The 22,500-nt window shown below is 46.1% G+C and overlaps 1 protein-coding gene across 1 annotated transcript in view; it reads right to left on the bottom strand.

Annotated features, from left to right (window-relative positions):
- Positions 1-22,500, bottom strand: part of nav3 (neuron navigator 3) — a gene marked incomplete at its 5' end in the record, with an annotated part of 122,979 nt that overhangs the window by 37,041 nt on the left and 63,438 nt on the right. The window contains 2 exons of the mRNA XM_080851375.1: positions 18,194-18,307; positions 19,837-20,262. Coding sequence (XP_080707501.1) covers positions 18,194-18,307; positions 19,837-20,262 — 540 coding nt within the window. The remainder of the gene's footprint in view (positions 1-18,193; positions 18,308-19,836; positions 20,263-22,500) is intronic.

The raw sequence follows: 22,500 nt of genomic DNA on the forward strand, positions 1-22,500 counted from the left end.
TATAAACGGGAGATGAGCAAGCCGTCGTCCAAACAGTCGACAGCTTTCACAAAGCTGCAAAAGACAATAGCTTTGATGCCCGGGGCCTGCTCTGTGATATGCAATCACTTCCCACCAGGTGGTGTTTAGAGCATCTTACCCTTGAGTTAAAGTGGAAGGAAGTTGGGGACGGTAAACACTTTTGGGTTGTTGTGGTTGCCGTGGTTCTGCGTGCCACAACCCACTGAAAACATCCATCCTGTCAGCCGCACTTACAATCATTCCAAGGGGGGGGGGGGGGGGGAGAGGATTGGAGTGGAGGTATTGCGGTGAGACTGCGCTCAAGTATACCACTGTGTGTGTGTGTGTGTGTGTGTGTGTGTGTGTGTGTGTGCACGCATCTACTCTCCATATTCGCAGAGACATCCTCTCCTATCATGTCACCTTGACATTATCTCCTTTCATTTCTCTGACTTCACTCTGACTTGCATCCCCACTGTTCCTCTGTGTGCTCACACACACACACACACACACACACACACACACACACACACACACACACACACACACAGACACACACACACAGAGCATGTGAGGAATCAACAGGGCCAGTCACATGGAGACCCTGCCAGAGCCTCCAGAGAGTGGCGTTCACGGGACACTGGACGGAGTATAAGACACTCCCCTGAAGTGAGACTAACACCCTCGATGACCGTCCGGAAACAAAAGAAAACCTAAAAGCCCCTGGTGAGGCGGCGGATTCTTGGGCTGTGACAGACTTTGAAAATCTCCTATTGAAAGTCCAGGCCATTAACATGCGGATGGGGACCAGTCAGAGGACATGCTCAGAGGGCAATCAGGAGAAAGAAGTGAAAACTGTGCGGCAGAGACTGAATCAACGTAATGCTTTAAAGCAGCAGTACGGAGTTTTGGTTGAAAACGAACAATCTAACTACTGAAATGGCCGGCAAAAAATCTTATAAACACCACCAACAACAGAGTTGGCAGTGAATCAATGGTAGCATGCTTACTCTTGTCTATGGTGATTTAGTGGGCAATGTTGTGCTATGAAAGCTTATTTTAAACGTTCTCACGGGATGGTCAAACTCGGACCGTAAAACTGCATAACGCACAGCCTAAGAGGCTAGTCGGAGCGACAGGTGTGTTTACCTGTCCTTCACATGCCTATATACCGTTCAAAGAATGACGGGTGTGTTCACCTGTCCACATGCCTATATACTGTTAAAAGAAATGCCAGTTACCAGTTCTAGTTGCCTATAAAAACATGCTTCAAAAAGTTGTTGTTGCATGCTGTCAATTCTTTTTTAATAGGAACCATGCCTTCGCCACGTGGCACACAGTGCAAAGGATGACAAGCTTCTCTGTCCTCTTCGGATGCCAGATGGCTGATTAAGAGCCGAGTGCTTTTATTCTCTTACGAGATGCTCATCGCATTTCATGAGGCAGGTTTACAGCTACAGCATTAAGTCATTCACTTGATCACGTCAGATGAGGCTGATAAAGCTCTCAAACACGGGTCAATTTGACCACATCGATCAGTGCAGTACTGATAAACAGCCTGATCTAAGGTGTTGGAAAAAAGAGATGCAGTTTAAAAGGAATTTCTAAAACTGATTGTTCAAATCCTTGATTGTGATTGGCTAAAAGCCGTTGTAAAATCCAGCATTACCTTACAATTTGACCTGATAACATTCGATATAACTGCGCAGCGAATGGCAAGGCATTGATATAGCGCATTTCATACCCAGTGTTCCATCTGGCTGTTGCGTTGCTTCAAGGGTTGCGTGGCAACGATTTATTTAGGAACTATAATTTTTAGTGGCGGAAGAATGACGGTTTATCATTAAACTATTGTTTCTTAAATTGAATTGTCTTTATTTATGAAACCATATCAAATATTTGTAGTAACAGTTTTAGAAAAGCAATAAGCCCCAAGAGACTGTTGTTTGCGCTGATTTTAGAACTGGTAAGGGGCTTCGCGTCGTGCCTAACAACTCCCCTTACCTGTTCTAAAATCAGCGCAAACAACAGCCTCTTGGGGCTTATTGCTTAAATAAATGAAATGGAGTCACAGCCAACTAATACACACATACAAATATATACACAGTACAATGCAATGATAGCTGTATGCCAAGATTTTATATTTCATATATAATTTATGCGCTAGACACAGTGCTGACTTCAGCTCAATCACGATCAATCACAGTGTGGAAAGCCATTAACTATCTTTGATCCAAATTGATGGCGAAGCCCAAAGAGTGACTACTGAATGATGAGCTGGCAGGGAGAGTAAAAGTGATATTGAACGGCAGGGCAGAACGTCATTGATGATCCTGTTTGCATCTGAGCTGGGGATCATTCATAATCATGCTAACCTGAACACTAAGCCATTTCATCAAAGCAGAGTATTACTGAAATCTGACTGACAAGGGTGAAGATATTGGGCTAGAAGCCTCACCGTATTGGAGTTATTATTAATAATGATGTCCTATTCACTAGCATATTTACAATGATTGTGATTAAATAAGACTGGAAATGTGTTGGTGTCTTTGTCTCCTCTGCTCCCATCTCTTGCAGGCAATCTCAGAGTATTTAACTAACCTCTCCTGGCGGCTCTTCATTCCCTGAGATATTAATTAGACTTTTATATCAGTGCAAATAATGAGCTAAGGTTTTGGAATCTCTATGGCCCTTAAGTCATTTAGAGTAGCAGTTATTCTGTCAGCCCTCTTTCATAAATTACTTGTCTAAGGTGATTCACGGCTCTGCTGTAAATGTAGTCCACTTGATTTTATTTATTGGCAGCCCTAACTTCTGACGGCAGGTCGTCGGGTGTTTGTGTTCATACAAGCTTTAACAGTAACCTCTGCACTGAGAAAAAAAAAACATTATATTAACACCATTACAGGGTTAAAGTCCTGAACGGCTGTTTTCTTTTGGATATGTGATGCATTTGTGGGAGCGTCAGTTTACAACTTTTTATTAATTTATTATCTAAGTGATCCACATCATAGTTTTGGCTGACCCCTTTTGTGTTTTTCGTTTTTTTGATGTTTAATACAATGTAACTACACAGTAATAGATACACAATAATACAACAAATCTATAACTTCTACATTGCAACGTTTCAATGCACAACTCTAATGAATGGTGCCTAAAAAATTAATAATACACATAGTTTCCCTCCGTGTGTATTTATTACATAACATTGGCAGCTTTGTATTACCATATGTACTACAACACACACGATGCATAAATGTAATTGCCTATTCTGCTGTAATCTGCTTATTTATGGTAAAGGGATGACGCAACATAGTTCTTTACAAAACAAGGTGTTTCGTGGAGCTCACAGGAACAGGGGGCTTTACTGGACCCAGAACCATTAACTCCGGGCCCGAGAACTGTCATTGGCTAATGGTGCTGGGAGGCTGAGGACCCAAGAGAGCTGGTCTTGGAGCTGGCCTGTACCGAGTGAATATTTCATTACGGCATGTCCCTGGGCACCACACCCTGCCTGAATCTGTTAAGATCGGCCTGACAGTCAGCAAATCCCTTAAGACCTGGACAGGATGACGCCGGCTTTGGCCTCGCACCCCTCATCCCCATATCTCCAGCTCTGTCCTGGTACAAAGCACTTCGCTTATGCTACCACAGCAAAAAAAACTAAGCACACGGGAACTCACACTCTCACACTGCTAGCATCTAGGAGTAATAAAAATACTCTGCGCCAAACACAGAATCACGGGTTTGGACAGCGACAAAACAATATGAACAACTTGTTTTTTTTGGTCTTTCATTCAGTTTGTGTGGGTGACGTTTATAATAAGGGTCACGTGAAGTAAAAAATGTGTCAGTACATTGAATAAGTACTGGTATCCTAACAAGCACTTTCCCCAACAGCATGTAAGGCCCAGGCCACAGTCAGTCATGCAGAAATGCTTTCATGTAATATTTAATACAGAATAAAAACTGCACAGAGGAAAACACGTAGAGAGAGAAAGGAAATGAAACAGAGAGAGGGGAAGAGAGAGAGGAGAGAGAGAGAGAGATAGAGAGAGATAACCTAGAGATGTTGCTTTTAAGTCAAACACTCTGGAATGAAGTTTGCCCTGACCACAGGCCTTGTGACAGTGCTGTTGTTTTCCTCTGCTGTTACCGCGGCGACTCCACAAAAGGAAAGAGCGTGATCCCGTCTCCTCAGGGCCGCTTGCATAACGGCTCTAACTCAAACTCAAACTCGCCCACACCGACACGGGTTTACAGCAAGACATCCGCCTTTCCACTAAACACACCGCCACGCAACCCTCAATGGTTGTCTCTTTCTCTCTTATTTCCACACCATCAATTGGCTCACACCTGGTAAGGTTATGTATGAAACAACCGTCACAGTGTCAAATAGGTTTAATGTGTGACACTCACTGCGGAAACATTAATTCTTAAAAGCATGCATTAAAGTTCGATCTCATGCACCACTAAGCTAAGAGCTGCGATGACACCAGAGTTGACGACGATGTAAAAACCTCAATTATTGCAAAAAGGAAGAATGCTACACAACTTCAAACACCTTTTTCTTAAAAGGCTAACGAATCCATAAGAAAAAAACAACAACAACGGGATGACGACTGTAAGCGAGTGGCCATAGTATGACCTCATTAGTCTACTTCATAACCCACGCTAATAACACTGGAACCAAATGCTCTTGCAACTCTTGCAAATACTCTTGAAAAAGCAGCTAACAAAGCCGTCGCCAACTCTGAGCGCGATTCGGTTCTGGCCCGGCCAGGATCCGGACCCAGACAAGCATCAGACTGAGCTGTGATCTGTTCAGGCTAATGGCTAATCCCTAATGGCCTTCACAATTCTGATCCTGCCAATGCCTAGTTCAACTGGATTAGCCAACAAGATTATTAACAAAGAAAAAGAATAACAAGAAAAGTGATTCAAAAGAGAGAGAGAAACAACCTCCACAGATTTGAAATCTAGTCCAGACAGAACAAGTCATCCAGTTGTTCACCACCGGGCACAGAAGGAATACTAATCGATAAAGAAGTCGGTGGAGCACGCAATGGACTCACCTCAGGTGGATGGATGCTATGTGCTCTCTGGGAGCATTTGGCCGTGCTGACAGGCTGGACACCGAGAGAGAGAGAGCAAGAGAGAGAGAGAGAGACAGAGAGAGGCAGAGAGCAAGAGAGAGAGAGAGAGAGACTGAGAGAGGACGAGCTTGGAGCATGGAGATCAGCCCACCTGCTCAGCTGTGTGGCGACCCAGAGCTGTAAGGAGTCTCCACTGAGCTCTGTGCCTCACTGCTCTGGAGCTTCCCCTCTCTCTCTCTCTCCCCTCTCTCCTCACACACACACACCTCCAACACCACCCTCCATCCATTCCATGCTGCCATCCAACCTCCCCTCCCCCTCCCCCCCTATCCCTCGCTTCGATCCAATGAGCAGCCTGCAACCCCACGCCCAGACTCTTCTTCACCCAATCAAAGTCGCAGCTGGAGTTTGAAACGAGGAAGATGCCGATCAATCAGCCAGTGCCAAGGGCAGGAGACACACAGCACTTAAACGCGGGGATGAGTGTTTCAAACGTACGGCGAGGATGCCAGGCATCAGAAACGGCTCTAGTCGCGCTCATGAATTAAACACGAGCATCCCCCTGCATCCATTTGGGCTCAGCGTGGTTCATAATTAATATGCCTCGTCTTCCACTTCCACCGAGTGCTTGGATGCTTGGTGTATGTGGCCAGACGTTTTTTTGTCGACATCAATGACAGCGTTTGTGATTACAAATTTCAAACTTTGCGCTACGCAGAGATGACTATTCAGTCTCCCAATTTGACTTTGTTTTCGATGTTGGAAAACGAGGCAGGGGGGAAGGGGGGGGTTAGGCTTAGCTTTGGAAATACAGATGGCTCCCAGGCTGAGATGGTAAGACGGCAGATAACACCAGGCATTCCAGTGGAACGCTGCCGAAACCTCAACGGACCACTGGGCAACACAACAGTGCTGATGTGCCAGAGACAGCTGGACATTCACTCATGTGTGTGTGTGTGTGTCTGTGTGTGTGTGTGTGTGTGTGTGTGTGTGTGTGTGTGTCTCTGTGTGTGTATGTGTGTGTTTGTGTGTGTGTGTGTGTGTGTGTGTGTCTCTGTGTGTGCATGTGTGTGTGTGTGTGTGTGTCTCTGTGTGTGTGTGTGTATGTGTGTGTATGTGTGTGTGTGTGTGTGTGTGTGTGTGTGTGTGTGTGCGTGGAAGGATAAGACAGACCTCGTCACGGTCCAGGGCACAGAGTCAGGAGATTACAGCACACATTTTGAGGGGTAAAAAAAAATGAAAAATGAACCCAACCACCTTTCTTCTATTCCCGAAAACAGAAAACAAATGTGGATGGTTCCCTTGGCCCAAGTCAACCCAGAAGCCAGGGCTTGTGTTTCCTCTGATGCCTGGCTGCTTGCCTGGCATGGTGGAGGCTTGGCACCCCCTCTCCCAGCTGCCCTGCATTCCACCTGGACCACGCTTGCAGGCGCCACCACTGCTTGCACCCCCTTGTCAGTCCGACAAAAGCCAAAACATCCACTGCCGTCCACCGTACGGTTAAAACATTTCAGTATATTCTCTGATAATGATATTTCAACTGACGGCTAGATACATTTCTGAGGAGAATAACAAAGAAAACGAATGGTAATGGTTTTGGTGATCATCAACACAGCCAAGGCTCGATGAAAATTATTCAAATCCTTGAACAGGAAAAGAAAATAGATGATGGTCTGTTTGTGTGTGGGGGTGTTGAAAGAACTCTATCAGAGTACATCAATTCATCTTCATTACCATCCATTGAACCGCGTCCACCTATTTTGGTCCATTTTAGTATTGCCTGTTTCTGGGCAGCTCTCTTGAAAGTGTGAAAAATGTCTTATTTTGAATAACACCTAAAATGACCCTGACTTTACCACAGCTAATGAAATATGATTAAATAACGATAAATATATTATGGAAGTTTGGCGAGCAAAAACCATTTGCGAATGCTAAATCAAATTATCTGTGATGAGACTCTCATTAATTTCTATTAACAGGAGACAGCACTACCGGTAATTGGGATTCAATACCAGGTCTGGGAACAAGATCTCACATACAACAGAACTCAGAAACATAAAAACTGGCAAAACAGCTCTCCACATAAAATAAAGAATGCGGGTGACCAAGAATGTGTTCGTATCAAAGATACATGAGGAATACACTTTAGGTACAAACCAAAAAGAAGAACACAGCCATGACCGTGTCTCTGAAGCAAAGCAAAGTAAATCGATCTCTGGCTCTCTTCCAGAGGGTCGACTCTTTGGCGGCGTTTCCTTGTCTTTTCATGTCTGTGCATTGATCAGCATCGGGCAGGTGAGCATTAAGGGCAGTGGATGAAGCGGATGAAGCCGTGTTGACAGATGAGACGCGGCCGTGTCTGCTGAGGAGATTCGCTCATTTCCAAGCCAACCCAACACCCTCCACCCACAGACCCCCCCACCCCCACCACCCCCTACAGCTGTCGACGGCCAACACACAGGTGCGCCTCAGCACAGCAAAGCACAGTTTCTAGCCTGCCTCTTTTTCTCTTCCGTTTTCGTGCAATTAGCATCTCATCAGCATGCGTGGCATTTCAGGCAAGTTGAACCGAAGTGCAATCTGCTGTGATTCAGGAAAACAACTAGTTCCTGGATCCTGTTTAGATATTCAAGGACAACTTCCCCTTTCCTAATGTACCGCCATAGCAATTTTAAGACGCTGCTCAGCAAATTCACCCCATCCTCTTTTACCAGTAGGCTACCTCTACAATGTGGCGCATATTTACATTTACATTTAGGCATTTAGCAGACGCTTTTGTCCAAATCGACGTACAAGGGAGAGGTATATATGTGGGATGTACACCAGGTTGGTATGCTGGGATGGAGACGGGAGAGTAGGGATTAGAGAGGAGAGTGGGTAAGAGAGGGATTTAGTGCCAGGGTGCCTTCTGGGACGCGCTGCCACTGGGAAACAGTTGGCACATCAAACAATGTGGGGCACAGGGCCGCTGGAGCGTTCAGGAGACTGGCAGGGGGTCGATGAGGAGTCGCAGGAGAAGAAAAGGAGGCAGCTACAGCAGGTACGCTGTTCTATGAGAGGAGGTTTTGTTAGGTGTTCTTTTCATATTGTCATCGACAGTACCTGACAGAACATACTACTGTATTCATCACAGAAATGTCTATCCTTATTCTCTGTCGCTTTGTACATTGATAAAATACTAAACAACTGTTAAACTACAAAATATAACACAAGGCTTAACACAGACCTTTGGGATTTTTGGCATATTCTGGTACACATGTGACTCACTGCATGATGATTCAAGATGACACCATGAATCTGTGACCTCAATTAAAGGCAGATACTGGCTGCATGTGATTATCTCACCCTCTGTTGTGTCTATACAATGTCTATAAGATGACCCGCCAGTGAGTCATCCTGACTGGAAGACACTTATTATAATTCAGAAACGCTGCTCTGCCTCCAACGCTGCATAGCAAAAGCTGAAACTGCACATGAAAAAAGTACCTTGAAGTATTAAAGCATCGAAGATTACTTTCAAGATTCCTCAGATACCGGAACAAGAGGCCTCGGTACAAATAAAAAATAAATGTATGTCAAAAGTATGCAAATAATAGTATCCGAGGAATCTTAAAAGTAATCTTCGATGCTTTAACACTATTCATCATCATGTTTTCTCAATTTACCTCCCAGGAGATAGAGATTCTGTGCTACATTCATTGTAAATTAAGAGGTCTAAGCTTTATCAGGCTTCATCAGGCTACTACCTGCCTCTATGCCGTGTGAAGGCTGAATGCCTGCAGCTGATATCTGGCATTGAGAGAGCTATAACTGCTACCGCTTGAGAAAGGACCTCCTCTCCCAACCCACCTGCTGTCTGGAGACGCCTCTCTTCTTTTCTCTTTTCATCTCTCTCCTCTCCTCTCCTCTCCCCCATCTCTTCTCTCCTCTTTCCTTTCCTCTCCCTCCTCCCTTCTCTCCTCCTCTTTCCTCTCCTCTCCCCCTCTTTCCTCTCCTTTCCCCTCCTCTCCTCATCTCTCCTCTAGCCCTATTCTCCTCTCCCTCATCTCTCCTCTCCTCTCCCCTCCTCTTTCCTCCTCTATTCCCTGACTGTGGTGCCAGACAAGAGAAAGCTGTTCCCTCAGCACTGAACAGCAGGCCTGTCTCTGCTCCTCTGAGAGAAAGGCGTGTGTGTGTGTGTGTGTGTGTGTGTGTGTGTGTGTGTGTGTGCATGTGAGAGAGAGGCAGAGAGAGAAAGTGACAGACAGAAAGACAGATAAAGAAATAGACAGAGAGAGAGAGAGAGAGAGAGAGAGAGAGAGTGAGACAGAGAGTGAGAGAGAAAGACAGAGATAGAGAGAGAGAGAGAGAGAGAGAGAGAGAGAGAGAGAGAGAGAGAGAGAGAGAGAGAAGAGTGAGAGAGATGGAGGAGTGGGGCTGTTTGCCAAATGGACACTTCCCATCGCTCCTGACTGCCAAGCACACACACACACACACACACACACACACACACACACACACACACACACACACACACACACACACACACACACACACACACACACACACACACACACACACACACACACATACACACGCACACACACACACAGCACACCCTGCATGGCTCAGTGCGCCCAGCTCTCCTCTCCCGGTTGTGTGTGTGTGTGTGGCGTCGGCTGTGCCCTCCTCCTCTGCCCTGGGCAGGGTTTGGGAACTCCATGGCCCATTCAAGGGGAATCACAACCAATGTACTGCACCCACGACGGAAGAAGAATAACCAGCAAATACCACATCTCAAGGGCCATCAATGTTTCACTTCCATCCAGGCCATTAGCTCACAGAGACATGCCTATTCAGACTTGTCACAAAACAACACACACAGTAGTGCTGACGGTAAGGGTTGTGTAGTAATGCACTGTATACAACTCAGGTTGACATTTGATTGGGTGAACATGTGACGTGTTCATTCTTAACAATGCTGTAAGAGAGGAACTGTTGTGAAGCGGTCTGTAATGGAGCGATGGAGGCAATTATCAGATTAGTGAAAAAAATAATCTGAATGGGAAACTACATGACTGAGTCTTCAAAGTGAAGCACGACGTCTCTTAAAGCTGAGTAAATGAGTTTATAATTAGTGCACAGAGAGGAATAATGTCCCTCTCTCTCCTGTTTGTTGGTATGTGTGTGTGTGTGTGTGTGTGTGTGTGTGTGTGTGTGTGTGTGTGTGTGTGTGTGTGTGTGTGTGTGTGTGTGTGTGTGACTGCCAATATGTGTGTATGTGAGCCATTAAAAGAGAAAGAGAGTGACTGGAATACAAGACCAGACCCATTCAGGGAATTTTGCTTATCCTTATGTCACTACTCACAGACACAAGAAACCATTATCCTATCCCTAAACGACCAATTTGGTGAAGTAAGGTAAGCCAACATAAATATGTAGAGAAGGCAACTGACAGTGTGTCTCCTTATCCTCCCAACCGTAGGAGTGGAAATATGTGTACAGTTTGTATTCAAATGTCATTTTAGGCCTGGTTTCACTAGCCTGCTTCTCAGGGATCATCTGGCCCGCGGGCTGAGACATTTCTATGGAGAATTAGCCGTCTTTGTGAATGACTTTGCAGAATAAGGGAGCCGCTAAATCCCCTCCGTGCTTACGGCAGCAGAGTAGTCGAACAGAGCATTTCAGCATCAGCTGCCTCAAACTCACACTGTGAGTGGCAGCCCGAATCAATCTGCCTGCCCTTCTCACTGGCTTGCATGTACGGAGCTGAGGTACTGACACACACACACACACACACACACACACACACACACACACACACACACACACACACACACAGACACAGACACAGACACACACACACACACACACACACACACACACAGAACTCAATAACAGCATGTATGCACATGCAAGCGCACACACACTGACCCCAAATCATGGGTTTATATGCCGAATCTCACCATCCAATCCACAGATTCCATGCCTTTTCCCTCTGATTCTGGGTCGCAAGAATATGTTTCTGTTCCTGGATCCAAATCTCCTGGTTCAAATGCAGTTGAGCACAAAACAAGGAACACATCTCAGTGTAGCCCAAATGCAATCTGGGTAGCAACACCGATTTAAATATATGAAATATTTAACGTACATAAAAAAAGAGGTTTGATCTCTATTTGGATGCTGTAGCCCCGCTGGAAAAAGAGGCTTAGTCTTAATACCACATGCCTTGGTGGGGAGATGATCAAAACAGCAAGATCAGATTGCAGTGATTAAATGAGAAAGACCCAGCCTTAAGGCTGCCTCTATCTCCACAGTTCCCAGGTCTCTCCTGGCCGTATCCCCTGCTTCTGCTCCGTGGGGATGGCCGAGGCGCTGGGACGCTAAAAGCGGCAGGGCTTTACTTATTCATAGCGCTGCCAAGAAGTCCTTCGCCCGCTAGTGTGGGAGCGCGCCGGCTCCCGCTTCCACGACCTCGCTTGACAGCGCTACCTTCCAGCGCCGCCTCATCTATGTTGCATGATGGGGGTATTTATAGAGACTTGGAGGGTGGCATGTGTGAGAGGCTGGTGAGTGAGTCTGTGTGTGTGTGTGTGTGTGTGTGTGTGTGTGTGTCTGTGTGTGTGTGTGTGTGTGTGTGTGTGTTTGTGTGTGTGTGTGTGTGTGTGTGTGGGAAGGTGTGAGTGTGTGTGGGAAGGTGTGTGTGGTGTGTGTGTGTGTGTGTGTGTGTGTGTGTGTGTGTGTGTGTGTGTGTTTGTGTGTGTGTGTGTGTGTGTGTGGGAAGGTGTGAGTGTGTGTGGGAAGGTGTGTGTGGTGTGTGTGTGTGTGTGTGTGTGTGTGTGTGTGTGTGTGTGTGTGTGTGTGTGTGTGTGTGGCAGTGGCGGCGCCAGGGGGGGGCTAGGGGGTGCTAGAGCACCCCCTAGATTGGCCATAGCACCCCCATAGCACCCCCAAGAAAATAATGGTTTATTTAGGCCTATTATTGTTATTTAATTTCATTCTGAGTTCTTAATAAAATGTATTGTGTGATAATAATATTTTAATCACAAAAGAAAATAACAGATTGAAATAAACAGATTGTTCACGTAGCACGACACAGACACGTTGCGCGTGAACGTGATTGTTCAATGAGTAGTAGGCTAAGTAACAGTAATCCTCGCGAGCGGTCAATTCTAAGTCAAGCGTTCACAAAATCACGAAAATGGATCGGTATTTGATCCGCAAATTTCCTCGAGTTGAATAAGATGTTCAAGAGGAAGAAAAATGCAAGAGGTGTTGGATTCTGATTCTGATGTAGAAGAAGAGGAACATCCTGGTCCAAGTCAACCCTTCACCTCTACTGAGGGCGCTGCTAGCCATGCTGCTAGCACCCTGGGTGACTTAAGCATGAACGCCCAGGATGGTCCGAAAAGACCAATATTACAAAAATGTTGTGGAAAGCTTGCGCTACACTGCTTGTCAGGGGATCTCACAGCGAGGCCACATTGAAGATGAGGATTCAGCAAACAGGGGTAATGTCCGCGAGTTGCTATCTGTAATTGGAAAATTTGATAAAACCGTTCAGAAAAAGTTGGATAACAACCCGTCAAATGCAAAGTATGTGCACCATGACGTGCAGAATGAGATCATCAATGTAATGGCAGAAATGATTAGGAAACAATTAAGGGATGTTTTAAGCATAGTTTTGTGCGCACTTTTTGATCTCTTATTATTGTGGTTTCTACTGTTTGGTCTCATTCATGTTTTTATTGATTGTGACCCAAAATAATATAGCCTACACTTTTTGAAAGCATTTCTGACTCTTTGCCTTTTTAAGTGAATTCTATCTGATATTCTAACCTGCCGTCTTTAGTTAGAAGTGTATTGAACTTGGTATGTTTAGTTTAATTTGTCGCACATGGTAGTGGTGACCTGGTAGTCATCTGGCGCAAACTTTAATCCACACACTGAAGTAAGTGAAGTATTTGGGATTACGTTATCTATAACATGCTGCATCCATTTTGACCGTCGGAGATGAACGCAGCTTTGTGCGCGTCCGTCAGAAGTAGCCTAATGATAATGATAATACGATCGATTTGAATGACGCTTTTTATGTAGGCCTACCCCAAAGACGCGTTAGAGATCAAACGTCCAAACATATGTGACGATATGGTGGGGAGGTGTTGTAGTAGAGAAAAATGAGACTCATATGCTATCACCCTAAATTCATAGCACCCTCAGTAAAACGCCGAGCACCCCCATAGCACCACCAGAAAAAAATCTCTGGCGCCGCCACTGGTGTGTGGATGTGTGGGAAGGCGTGTGTGGTGTGTGTGTGTGTGGGAGGGTGTGTGTGTGTGTGTGGGGGAAGGTGGGGCGGGGTACTCAATTCTGCCTCCTCCATTGTTTCATGAGTACCGGGAATTTCCAGAAACCAAAAGCGGAAAGCTCTCTCAGCTTTGACACCCCATTGCTTCCCTTCTCCCAGGTTTTCAATCATTTACAAGAAGACATCCTTCCAATTAACGCTGTCTCTTTGACACACATCGGCGTAGTTGTTTGACAGCCGTGGCTCACATCTGACTGAAATGACAAACTCATTAACGCGCCATCAGACAGTCACACATATTAGGCTCAAATAAAAAAAAAAGGTTGTGAAAGAAACTGCCGCGTGTTGCCCAGAGTGCGCTGGCTTTTACGAGCGCGCGGTTCATAAGCGCGGTTCGTTAGCTTTGACTTATGCATTGGATCAACATCTATGCCTGCCAGCCTCGTTAGGAACAACACACACCACACGCCACCGACCGGCATTCAAAACGGTTTCAGTTCATTACGTCTAAACTTAGGGGGCAAACTGCCATGTTGTCAAGTTCAAAATCCAATTCTCTGAAAGGGCAATGCTAAATTGAAATGGGCATGCTCACAGCAGCCGTGTGAGAACCAGCACACCACTGCTTTCTGTGTGTGTGTGTGTGTGTGTGTGTGTGTGTGTGTCTGTGTGTGTGTGTGTGTGTGTGTGGGTGTGTGTGTGTGTGTGTGTGTGTGTGTCTGTGTGTGTGTGTGTGTGTGTGTGTCTGTGTGTGTGTGTGTGTGTGTGTGTGTGTGTGTGTGTGTGTGAAGTTTTGGGTAAATGCCTGCAGCTCAGCAGGCAGGCATCACACACAGATGGTTTGCTGACAGCAGTGGTCAGAGAGTGTAAGGGCTGGCTGGGCAGATAGAGAGAGAATACACACACTCACACACACACATAAACGCTGGGGAAAACGCACACAGAGACACACTCACACCCTCTCTGTCTCTCTCTTTCTCACACGCAAACACACACACACACACACACACACATATCCATACCCACCCCAACACATACAGTACACATTCCCTCTCTCTCTCTCTCTCTCTCTCTCTCTCTCTCTCACACACACACACACACACACACACACACCTGCACATAACAAACACAAACCAACTGCTTTTCGGCAAAGCAAACATGGATATTTTCCAAGTAGGTCATTTGCAAGGTTATCTGCCTTTTAGCAATGTTTTCCCTTTCTTTTAGTCTGCACTATCACAAATGCCAAGCCACTCTTCTGCATTACTCCCCTTCCCCCATACATCACATTTATCTTCAAGGCAGACATAGCCGGGCCTTATTTTATTATTTTTTGGTCTAATCCAATCAATTCTCACACGTCAATGCCAATCAATATGACACGCCAAACTCGTACTGTCAAATCCCACAGCTGTTGATCCCTCTACGCGGTGAACCCTTTGGCGGCAGCCATTGGAGACACAAACAATGTTTGCTGAGACTCCGTTTAAGCATGTTATGAATGACTTGTTGTCGTCTCCTTCAAGCTCTCTCAGCACACAGCCTCTCGAAGTAGAGTGCATATTTGATTACTGTTTGTGCTGGCTCCAGCGGGTGCCACGGCGACTGACGCCGCAGAGAATTTAATCACATACTAAATATGAACCTAACTTTTTTTTTGTTTTCAATTCCAAAATGCATTTGCTTAGCTTTTGTATATCGCTTTTTTCTTAGCTATTGTATGTAGCAGAGAAAACCTCTAGGATGCCTTTCAACGTCAACAATCGCCTTAAAGTCGCTCTTTGAGAGCTCTTTCAAGCCAAGGGGTGAACAATGACTCATCAGTTTTTTCTCTCTGTGTATTCATGTGGTTTATGGCTGCCATGCTGTTCATCACAGCACAGCGCAATCGTCTATTGTGATGTGTCAGAGGAACACAGGTTATTTTCAATGCTGATGAATTTAGAAGCAAGGCAAAAATCAGCTCTCCACAGGAGACTCTCTGGCAGACATCTCTCCAGCCATAATGAGTCCCAACGGAGATATTCCTGTTCAAAGCATCTCTCTCTGTACCTCTCTCAGTTCTCTCCAGTTCTCTCTCTGTCTCTTCCTCTCCCTTTCTCTCAGTCTCTCCTGCGTTAATCTTTGGCATTGGTTGGAAATTGTAAAGACTTCCATGTTTATCCTCTCAATTAGGCCCGGTAATTGGTCAGGGAGTCGGAAGCTCACCAGGGACTCAAACGTAAACACCTCTACTCGAAGGTTTAACATTAAGCTGAAAAAATAAGTGGAACAAGCTCTGGGAGCTGTATTTCAGTCAGCCAGGGAACATTCCGGAACTACTTCTTCACACTGGACTCCTAAGAGAGCAGACTCCCTTCAGTGATGTGACAGGATGGGGAGTCGGGGGTTGGGTGGGGGGGGGGGGGGTGTATGAGTGCTAAGCCAGGCAGGTCGCTGAGACAGTCGTGCTACGCCATGGAGCTTAATCTCTGTGGAGTTCTCTGGCTAACTCCATAAGGAAAGTTTATGATGGGGAAAAAAAGTGTCCATCTATGAGGGGGTTTGTGGATTTGTGTGTGTTGGAGGGACCAAAAATAAGTGAAAGAGAGAGTGACAGAAAAAGAGAGAGAGAAACAGAGAGAGAGATAGAGAGAGAGAGAGAGGAAAAGAGAGTGATGAGATAATGACAGAGTGGAGAGGACTATTTACTCAGGCAGAAGTGGGTTTATGTGGGTCACACTGCGGGAGCTGGTACGATGTCATACTGCAGGTGCTTCATGCTAGTGATACTCCATGATACTCTGTTCCCATCACATGTCTATGCGGCAGGTGCAGAGAATCCCAGCATGAAGTCAACAACGCATCTAATGCATCTTCAATCTTTGTCCATGAACATGATGGCTTGGATATCAATATCCATCCATCCATCCATTAATGATCAAATACTAGGAAGGGTCTCTGGACCAGGAATTTGATTAGTAAAACAAACAATGCCATTTTGATGTGTGACTGCCTGAGATCATAGGATTGAGCCGGTCTAGCATATGTGACTGATTTAATTTATTGAAGGGGTTCGACTGAGGCGAATGGCTGGCTGACTGACTTCGTGTTATTAAAAATGAATCAGAGTCCTTCTCCTTTCAATCTCCTTTGGTCGATACACATTTCACACCCTAGAGGTAAACAATATTTTTCTGATCTTGCAGGCCTTTATTTCATACCTGACAAGTGCTTTCTTTTCAAGCCGTGGAAGACTGATGGTGAGAAATGGACATTATTTCATACGTTCATGTTATGTCATGGTTCATAAACATCAGACAAAATTGAATGTTCCAGACACCAAGCCAGGACACACACTCCATTTCCTTCAGATGGTGTTCATTGGAAAGTTCACTAAACTGTAAATTTATGGTTTCAGCACCTTCTGTAATTGAAAGTGATGGTGAAGGTAGCCAGAAGAGAAGTGAATTCCCCCCCCAAAAAAGCCAGCGGTTCCGGAAAGCACTGCTAATTCATTAGCATCTTGTCAGGATGCTTCTCAGTAAAAGGGTCTATTTTTTTCTGGTCAAGCTACTTCTCTGCTCATCGCTTCCAGCAAACTCCTTCCAGACTGTTACTTATCATAAATAACATCATGACAGGAGGCAGTCATGCGCATCCTTTTCCATCAGTAAGATTTGTTGTGAATAGAACCGGTAGAAATCAAAGTTAATATAAATTATCAATAAATAAATAATACTAATATCAATAATTAAGATAAATAATTTGGAAACACTTTAATTAAACATAGTATCCATAAAGAATTATAAGTACATTTATAAAAGGTTATAGAATATCCATAATGGCTAATAATGTTTGAAATAAGTCTATATAACTACGAATACATAGTAATGACTGCATACAAAAAGTGTTACAATGTTATAGTATGAGCTCTTAGAGCCTAAAGTATCAGAATGTGTAATAAAGCTTCTTTCATGTCTTTTATGGCACCGATGACATCTTTGCCTCATGTCCAATGCCGTTTATTCACCAAATGTTCTTACAGGGCCGCATTTTTCCCCATACAAGTGTGCATTATAATAGCTGTGGAGGGCTTATGCCACAACATCATAACACTTTCTGAGTGCAATCATGTCCATCTATAAGTAGTTATATACACCTATGTCAGACGCTATGACGCATTATGAATACTTTATAGACATTTTTAACTTTGTTTACAATGCTTTATGGATACTGACTTTAAGTAAAGAGTTCTGAACCAAGAATTATGTCCATTGATGTGAGCCAAATATAATGGCACTACTAGAATGTCCATGCACTTTGATAGATAGCACTGTTTTACTTAGAGTCTAAAGCCCTGTGCCAACTGTTTATGTAGGCTACTTAACATCACGTCCTTACTATGACTCAGCGATTCATATTGTGTCTTGTGCAATGGGTGTCGGTGGAGGTGTCACTTCAAAACAGGTTGGCCAGGGGCAGAGAGGAGACAGGAAAAAGGGGGACAGTAGGTGTATGAGGAGCGAAGAAAGGGGGAGTTCCGGTCGTCGTGAGCATGGAGTAGACGCACTTACTTTATAAATGTATAACATTTAGCCCCTTTTTCCCCTACCTTACGATTACTAACTTACAACTATTAACCCCTAATAATCGACCCTTTGAGAAGATGGCCACGAAAAACAACAGAAGTACGAGAAAGGAAGAAACCTCAGCCAGAGATAGCGTCGCTGCTGGCCGGTCTGATATGTACGCCATAGCTGCCATGTTAGAAGGAGTGAAGAAAGGGATTATGAGGGGGGAGAAAGGCAGGTGTGAGGGAGGTGCTTACCTGTCGACGTCTCCCTCTCTGAGTCCGCGCTGGATGACCTCTCTGGAGGAGGCCAGGTCAGGAGCTCGGCCCACATTCCGAGAGTACAGGTGCAGCCCGCCATCTGTTAGGTACCTGTGGAGGAAAGGACAGAGGGTTACTGGAGAGCTCTGTGTGTGTGTGTGTGTGTGTGTGTGTGTGTGTGTGTGTGTGTGTGTGTTTGTTTTTGTGTGTTTGTTTGTGTGTGTTTTTGTGTGTGTGTGTGTGTGTGTGTGTGTGTGTGTGTGTGTGTGTGTGTGTGTGTGTGTGTGTGTGTGTGTGTGTGTGTGCGTGTGCGTGTGTGTGTGTATGTGTGTGTGCGTGTGCGTGTGTATGTACAGTGTGCGTATGTTTCTTTGCAAATTATAATTATTTTCTGTATTTGTGAGAGATCACTATATATATATGTGTGTGTGTGTGTGTGTGTGTGTGTGTGTATGTGTGTATCTGGAAAATCTAGTATGATGCAGCTGACATTTACTCAGTTAAGCTTCCTTCTAAAAAAATTGTATTGAGGGGCAGGAACAAAGACTATGCGGACACCTACAAACACTCCATTTTGAGTGTGACTGACAGGGATCAAAGGATGGATCTGATGCAGTATATGTGACTGATTGATTGAAGGAGTGAGGCAGATGGCTGACTGACTGACTCCATGTTATTAAAAAGGAATCAGTGTCCTTCTCCTTTCAATCTCCTTTGGTCGATACACATTTCATCGAGGGGCAGGAACACAGACTATATGGACACACTAACACTCTCACACACACACACACAAATCTCCTAAACATATTCTCACATACATACACACACAGAGATACACCCGCAGACGCGCAAATCTGTCACTCTCACAGACACACACACACACACACACACACACACTGCAGCGATGAATCTATGACCCTGAGCAATGCCTCGTTCCTCACAGATGTGTCCGCAGACAAAGGCGGGCTTGATTAGGACACATTGAGAAATTTCTATGCTCTTTCTCTCTCCCTCTCTCTCTCTCTCTCTCTCTCTCACTCTCGCTCTCTCTCTCTCTCTCGCTCTCTCCTAAATGGTCTATGCAGCCATTTTACCTGAAAGCCCCTTATCAATCATAATAGCCGGCTACGCCTCTAGTGTTCCACAGTCCCTTAATCACCATGGTGAACAAACATGAGTAATACTTTTCTATACCGCCTGCGCGCCTCGACGGAGAGAGAATAATACCCACGCCACCGACTCGAGCCCTAACTACTGTCCTTTAGATTCAAAGGCACTCATCGCTGTAGGAGCATTTCAAAGGAAGTTATGGATGTCTCGCGCTTCAAACAAACTCGAAGGAATTTGAGAGAGACCATCTGAATTCTGACTTTGATGTGAGACAGCGGGCTATACTGTATAGGCAAGACTGACGGGGCTCACAAGTTTTCTTTCAACGTCTAAAAATATCTCGAGCTTAGTAGCGTGTTCGCAATGAGTTGACTCTGACTAGAGATCAGTGCTAGCTGCAGGCTAGAGAGTGGAAGAATGCAAGTGAACATGCGTTGGCATGAGTTTAAGAACAGCTGATTTTTGACGGCATTAAAGCAATAAACAACTACAGTGGTGGCACCCATGTCTTTCGTGGCGCGACCTCTTACCCGCTGGTGATGTCGTCGGGCCGGGCGTTCTTCGCCAGCAGGTCCCCTTCGCTCATGTACCCCGCCACGTCCACCTCGGGCCCGATGCCGTCGGTGGCTCCGCCCTTCTCTCCCGCTTCAGTCCCTCTGGCTCCGCCCCCTGCCCCCGCCCTCCTGAGTGGGCCGCTGTAGACGTACCGCGAGGCGTCAGCGCCACCGTAGCGACCCGCAGCGCCTCCTCCACCGCCGCCCCCTCCGCCGCCTCCACCCCCGGCACGCGATGGGGCGTAGGCGCTGGGCATGGACGGGGCGTCGCCCGCCTGCAGCCGCGGGGTCTGCGATTGGCCGAGGCGCCAGGCCATGGGGGAGGAGCGACTGGAGAGGGCGGGGAGGCCGCGCCCATTGACCTCTGTGGTCACCGTGGAATCGAAGGTCGTCTCCAAGGTGCTGCAAGGACAAATCAAGAGGGGAAAAAAGCACAAGTTTCAGAAAGGATACTTTTACGTTTGTTTGTTTCTTTCTTTCAGGGAGGACACAGCAAACGTAGCCACTGCCAGAAGAAGGATTTAAGGCCCAGCGAGATCAATACCTGAAGCAGGTGCTGACGCGTTGGCTCTTTACCTATGCCTTACGCAGCACATACTCAATAGCCCTGCACTCACTCAAGGTGAGGGCGAACGCAAAACTTTACAATCCAAACACAGCACCTGTCACAACAGTAGCCAACCCTACAGCCGTACCGACTCTAGAAGCACACTGTGTGTGTGTGTGTGTGTGTGTGTGTGTGGTTTGTGTAAGTGTGAGCAGTGGGCTCTCAAGGACAGCAGAGCTGCTCGGGCAGAATGATTGGTCATCACGGCTTTGGCCATGCCCGACTGAAGCTGCTGCTAAGAGCAGTCATGTCTGATTCCCCTCAGTACCAGACCACATGTCTAAACACCACCACTAAAGTGCTCCAGCTAAAATGGTGTGTTTATGTGTGTGTGTGTGTGTGTGTGTGTGTGTGTGTGTGTGTGTGTGTGTGTGTGCGTGTGTGTGTGTGTGTGTGTGTGTGTGTGTGTGTGTGAACTTTACACAGAAGCAGAAACCTATAAGAGCTCTCTCTGGTGGAAGGTGTGTCGAACTACACTGCCTTTCTGAAGACCGCCCAGTAGAGCCACATACGGATGACATACAGGATGACATCAGCTCAAAACATCACCCAACCCTTCCACAGGTCACACATCGTATAGCCTATACCTCACAGTACCATTTAATCTTTGAACACATAGAGTGGAATGTGATGGAAAAGGATGGAATGTGCCGGAACAAATCCCTCTCTGGGTGGCCTGAGCTCGAGCCGCTGTTGATGTGATCGCGAGAGGCAGCTGACCGCACAGGGTTCGGGCTGAGTGTGTGTTGAGTGTGTGTGTGTGTGTGTGTGTGTGTGTGTGTGTGTGTGTGTGTGTGTGTGTGTGTGTGTGTGTGTGTATGCGTGTGTGTGTGTGTGTGTGTGGGTCTGAAGGTGTGAGCTGACGTCAGGGAAGGCTGACGGGGGGTCTCCAGCCAGGGCAGGGGGGGAGTTGGGATGGAAGTGTCATAGCCACCGTCAAAGCCCATCACCATCGATACCCACAACACCCACAGGGATTTTCACACACATGCTCACACACACTCACACACAGACACACACACAACTACATGCATACATAGACACGCATACCAACAAAATGCCAAAAAGCACAATAGCACCTGGTTCACACACACACAGCTCACACCCTGCACATCACACACAGAGCTGCCCAAAACAAAACAAAACAAAACAAAACTTAAAAAATATATATTTGAACGTTAACAAACCTGCTGTCCTTATATTAAGCCCCCACACAAGGGAGGGAGGGGAGAGCAGATACAGGGAAAGGCAGGGAAGATGAAGATAGATGGAAATAAGTGTGTGTGTGTGTGTGTGAAAGAGAGAGAGAGAGAGAGAGAGAGAGAGAGGGAGAGAGAGGTAGAGAGAGGGAGAGAGATGATTCAGCACAACTGGAGAACATGTGTTACATTTCTTAGTTAAACACACTCCACTGGCCTTATCTTCCCCATGGCTCCTCCTGGGGCCATGCACAGACACACACGCACAAACACACACACACAAACGCGCACGCACACACACCGGACACGCCAACAAGTCCATCGCTTTCAAAGTTGAGCGACTTGAACGAGCATCATTCAGTGCACAGTCTCTAAGTGGAGGGAGGAAGGGAGGAAGGGAGGGAGGACGGGAGGGAGGGAGGGAGAGATAGAGAGTCTGGCTGGGAATAGAGGGACAGACACAAGAGATCTGGTAGTTTTCCATCCGCTCCACCTCTGTAGTTCTTGCCAGCATTCTTTTGGCAGCACTCTGAACGCAGACGGGATCCACACGATCAAAGGCGTGACGCGCACAGCCAGGCACACGTCTTGGCGTCGGCTTCGGCTTCGGCTGCGGCCACGCCTTGACAGTCCCATCATGCGGTCTCTCTGTCAGAGCGTGTGGCTGATTGCTTTTTTTTTTCTGAGGGCTGGCTATTGTGAGATCCCACAACTAAGGCTCACCACTGCCCCCGGTGTAAGAAACCGGTACTGCAACTCTTGACGATGAAAGCCACGTGTATTTAGATGATCTATTTTTCAATATGGCAAAGATATAAATAGTATGCATTTCCA

This window comes from Sprattus sprattus (assembly GCF_963457725.1).
Source record: "Sprattus sprattus genome assembly, chromosome: 14".
Lineage (NCBI taxonomy): Eukaryota > Metazoa > Chordata > Actinopteri > Clupeiformes > Clupeidae > Sprattus > Sprattus sprattus.